The sequence below is a fragment of the Hypomesus nipponensis genome, chromosome 4, assembly GCF_054491055.1.
Source record: "Hypomesus nipponensis isolate SF chromosome 4, ASM5449105v1, whole genome shotgun sequence".
Lineage (NCBI taxonomy): Eukaryota > Metazoa > Chordata > Actinopteri > Osmeriformes > Osmeridae > Hypomesus > Hypomesus nipponensis.
In genome coordinates, this window is record NC_140364.1 from 6,516,087 (window position 1) to 6,520,351 (window position 4,265).

At 44.6% G+C, this 4,265-nt stretch overlaps 1 protein-coding gene across 1 annotated transcript; it reads right to left on the reverse strand.

The window, feature by feature from the left end:
- Positions 1-3,798, reverse strand: tbxta (T-box transcription factor Ta). Its single transcript, XM_084695484.1, has 8 exons — positions 3,543-3,798; positions 2,862-3,126; positions 2,452-2,586; positions 2,293-2,354; positions 2,137-2,198; positions 1,791-1,964; positions 1,538-1,661; positions 1-1,386 (listed from the first exon to the last, which is right to left on the reverse strand). Exons 1-8 carry the CDS (start codon positions 3,725-3,727, stop codon positions 1,128-1,130), a joined length of 1,266 nt encoding a protein of 421 aa, XP_084551610.1. The 5' UTR covers positions 3,728-3,798; the 3' UTR covers positions 1-1,127.
- Positions 3,799-4,265: the final 467 nt, after the last annotated feature.

A 4,265-nucleotide genomic window follows, 5' to 3' on the forward strand; every position in this document is an offset into this window, starting at 1 on the left:
CCAAACTTGTATCTCAAATAACATTTATTTTTTTGTGTTCATGCCAATCCAGTTTTTTTCATTGTCAAATTTGATTTCAGCCTTCTAAGAAAGAAAAGGACCCATCAAAACCATAGTTCAGAAAAAAAAGAATGTTTAATTTATTATTAAAATGACATAAATAAAACTCACAATGAGTCCAAATACAAATAGATAGATATGTACATGTGTTTTTGTGGAGGGAACTGGAAGGACACAGTGCTTCGGAGCTACATCTCATGTACATGCTGTGCTTTCCCCTGGGCAACTGTGTGGAAGTACAAGGCACTTCTTTCTCTCCTTCAGACCAAGAAAAGCACACATTGACATTGGAAGCAAAAAAGGCACATTTGTATGGCTAACAATCAAAATTGACGTTAATTTATTCTATATACACACATATAAACATTTTTATGTTAGGACAACTGATTACTTCTTCTTATTTACCTTATAATAATAACACATCTCATGGCAATAAACAATCAAACCTACAGTAAAGATTGGCCTCTTTGGTCAGTTTTTAAGGGGCTGCTTCATATTCCTGTTGGCTGGAATGGTTGTGGTGATCAACCTGAACATGGCACGTGTCTGAGGATTACCTTATTCCAGCGTATGATTGTCAAATTATGGTAGAAACATAGCAGTGCTGGATAACTGAGTCCTCACACTACATAAGACACACACTCACACACAGTTTGATCAGGATCTAATGGACCACCACTGATAGTCTTTCACTTCAAATTGCACCTTTAGGGGAGTAGACTACTTCTGGAACTACAAAAGACCCACTGCATTCTAAGACCTCAGACTGTCCTAAAACCATAGACTTTGCATGTTGCCATTGAACTTGAATGGATTTTGGATTAAGACTCTAAGGTCTTAGTACAGTCTCAGGTCTTAGAATAACCTAATGGAATGGAATAAACCCAGAGCCAGTGGGAGCTTGTTTCTCTGTAGTATGAGAACTCTGTGCCGTGTCCCAGCTCCAGTCCACAAGGTGGGTCGCAGCTGTTCCTGCGCCCTCATTGTTCCTGAACTACCAGCCACTCAGCCGGGGAAGAGAGGGCGGATGACGTGGAGGACTTTGGAGGACGATGGGCCGGCCGTTCTTAGTAGCTCTGAGCCACGGGGGCCCAGGACGCGGTGAGTCTAGCGATGGAGCTCTCGAACTGGGCGTCTCCGACTCCCACCTCGGTCAGGCTGGGGTCGTACATGGAGGAAGGCGAGGAGACGGGCAGCGAGGAGGTCAGACCCGTGTAGGAGGAGCCTCGCAGGAACTGGGAGGTCAGCCCGCCAGCGATGGAACCGGAGGCGGAGCCTGAGGGGGTGAGGGTGGTTCCAGCCACTGACCATAGGCTGGGATACTGGCTGTGGGCGGAGAGAGGAACACAAGGGTTAGACTTGCACTGAGACACATTAAATGTTTACAATAGATGCAGCTTCTCAGGGAAAAAAGTGTGTAGAGCGGTCCTGGTCTATCCCAAGTGTTTATCTCTAACAGTGAGCAGGTGATGCTTACCTGGTGTTGGAGGTGGAGTTAGTGGTATGCGCCAGTGTGCCCATACCAGTGGAGTTGGGGATCTGAAGCGCTGACCAGCTGTCATGGGTGGGTAGAGTCCCTGAGGAGTTGTCCATGTAGTTGTCTACACAAACACCAAAGTCAGATCAACCATTAACAATCCATTTCACATCCACTGGATTGATTCGAGCACCCTCCCAGGTGTTCCCTGATTGGCTCGATGGCGCGTCAATGGAATGGAGGCGAGCCTTACTTGTGCCAGTGCTGCGGTGGGGGTAGTGGGAGGGGTAGGGTGCGGCCCTGTGGCTCCTGAGGCTGGAGTAGCGTTCACAGTAGGAGCCGGAGGAGTGGCCCGGGGTCCCGCTGAACTGAGGGGGGCTGCTGCTAGGGCAGATGGGCCCGTTGCCTGGCAGGAACCAACCACCAACTAGAGGGAGAGTGGGGGAGGGAGAGGGGGGAGAGAGGGGGGGGGAGGGGTCAAAGATGTGTTCTGGTTCTGTCTTGTCTAACACACATTTGGTACAAAATGTAATAGTGTAAAAATAACTTGATCTTGATTGACAAAGATGGACGTGTCTTTGGGTTGTGTGGGAACTCACGTTGTGAGTATCCTGACTGTTGACCATCTCCACTGTGGTCTGGCACATCCTTATGGTCACTCCTGCAATAACAAAAACAAGCTTTAGAATCAGCACCGAAATGATACTTGCTGCATTGCTGTTATCTCACACGCATGAGGAGGATTATTTTCTTACCTTTCTTTGGCATCCAGGAAAGCTTTGGCGAAAGGGTTGTGTTTGATCTTCAGAGCAGTGATCTACAGGAAAGGAATATGATTCATGTTAGTTAAGTGTCTTGAGAATTTCACTATATATCCATTGGTTTAGAGGATGGGGTTTCTGAGTGCTACTTACCTCTTCGTTCTGGTAAGCGGTAACAGCAATGAACTGTGTCTCAGGAAATGACTGACTGCTGATCATTTTCTGAATCCCTCCAACCTTCACGATGTGTATCCTTGGTTCATATTTGTGCAGGGAATTCAGCATGATCTTGGAAAGAAAATTGTCACATGTTTTGAAAAAGTTAAACACTGACACTGTAGACAGTTTAAATTATGTCATGTCATGTCATGTCAGCATTGATTAATTTATTGTTCACCAAAATTCCCTTGGGTGTTCTTTAATAAAGTAGAATAACCTTGAAATGCAGAACTTAAATTGTTAATGAGTTGAGCGAAGCAATTTACCCAACTACCAAGTTGATTTGAATTTATTATGTACTTGATTTCCCAGATTTCAAAATAACAACAAAGCGAAGGCCTCACCTGTCCTCCTCCGTTGAGTTTGTTGGACAGTTTGACTTTGCTGAAGGAGACAGGCGCTTTCATCCAGTGCGCACCGAAGTTGGGGGAGTCGGGATGAATATATACGCAACTAGGGCTCTGAGGTTCGGGCTTGCCCCCGGGAACCCACTCGCCGTTCACGTATTTCCAGCGGTTGTTGTCTGCCGCTACGAAATCCAAGAGGACAGAATACATGGCATTGGGGTCCAATCCGGTAACGCTTGCTCTTAGCACTGGAAACATCCGCCTGAAGACAAAATGAATGAGACTATTAATTCGGCTATCAAACGTTAATGACCAACACATACATAAAGTTGAGAATTAAAAACAAGTATCATCAGTAGGGTGCTACACTGTGAAAACTAGGCCTTGTGTTCATTTCGGGCCTTAATAAAATAATAGGCATTGTAATTAGTCTTTCTATCTTCCAGCAGTTTACATAGCCTAGCTATTCAGATCAATGCAACTTGTTTGGGAACGGCTGAAAAGGCTGTGACCAATTTAGCCAGTTTAACTGATTTAAATCCACCTAGAAACTATGACACAGTTTGGATTATTTAAATTCAGAATTTAATCTGTGAAATTTGACTAATCAGTGGGCCTCGTCTAGGCCTTTCCATGTTTGTTACATATTGAAAAGCCCGTGCGAGAAATCATTCATACCTTCCAGTCTTGGTGACAATCATTTCGTTTGTTAGTTCTTTAAACTTGGTCCATAACTCTGCATCTTCCAGTCCGAGTTTAATATCCCTCTCGGAAGCGTCCCCCTTCTCACTGCCCTTCTGAAATTCGCTTTCAACGGCGCTAAGGAGATGGTCCAGTCGCTGGTCTGGGTTTGAAGAAGTCATATTTCCAATTAGAAGGAATTTGTTAAGAGGTCCGCAGAAGATTCTATGGGGTCACTGACTTGCAATGAGTTTCTGACAGTGAAATAAGTCCTACTGATTTCGGCCCCCGAGGCTTTATTATTTAAGGGACCACAGGGACCACATGGGGATAGTGGGCGTACCATTTTCATAGCAAACCACGCCCGCATTGCCAATCTAATTTCGGACGTCTCCAGCACGGAGGCCTGTAGGCCCTAAAGGCCTGTTGAACAGGCACAGCATAACTGCGACAACCAGCAATTACATGTCACACTAGCTCATATTTGGATTTACAGTTTAGACCAGATGTATACGCCGATATTTTTTGTATTTGATTATTTCTTCCATCTCTGGCATGCCATTAGATCTATCTGTAACAATAACACAATAAATACAGGCTTTACAGATAACAAAAACAAACAAAAAAGACTAGGCCCTATAAGTTTATTAAAATATATCAATCAAATTTCCAGAAATATCCGAGCGTAATTCCACATAGGCTTTTCGTTCATGAGGTTAT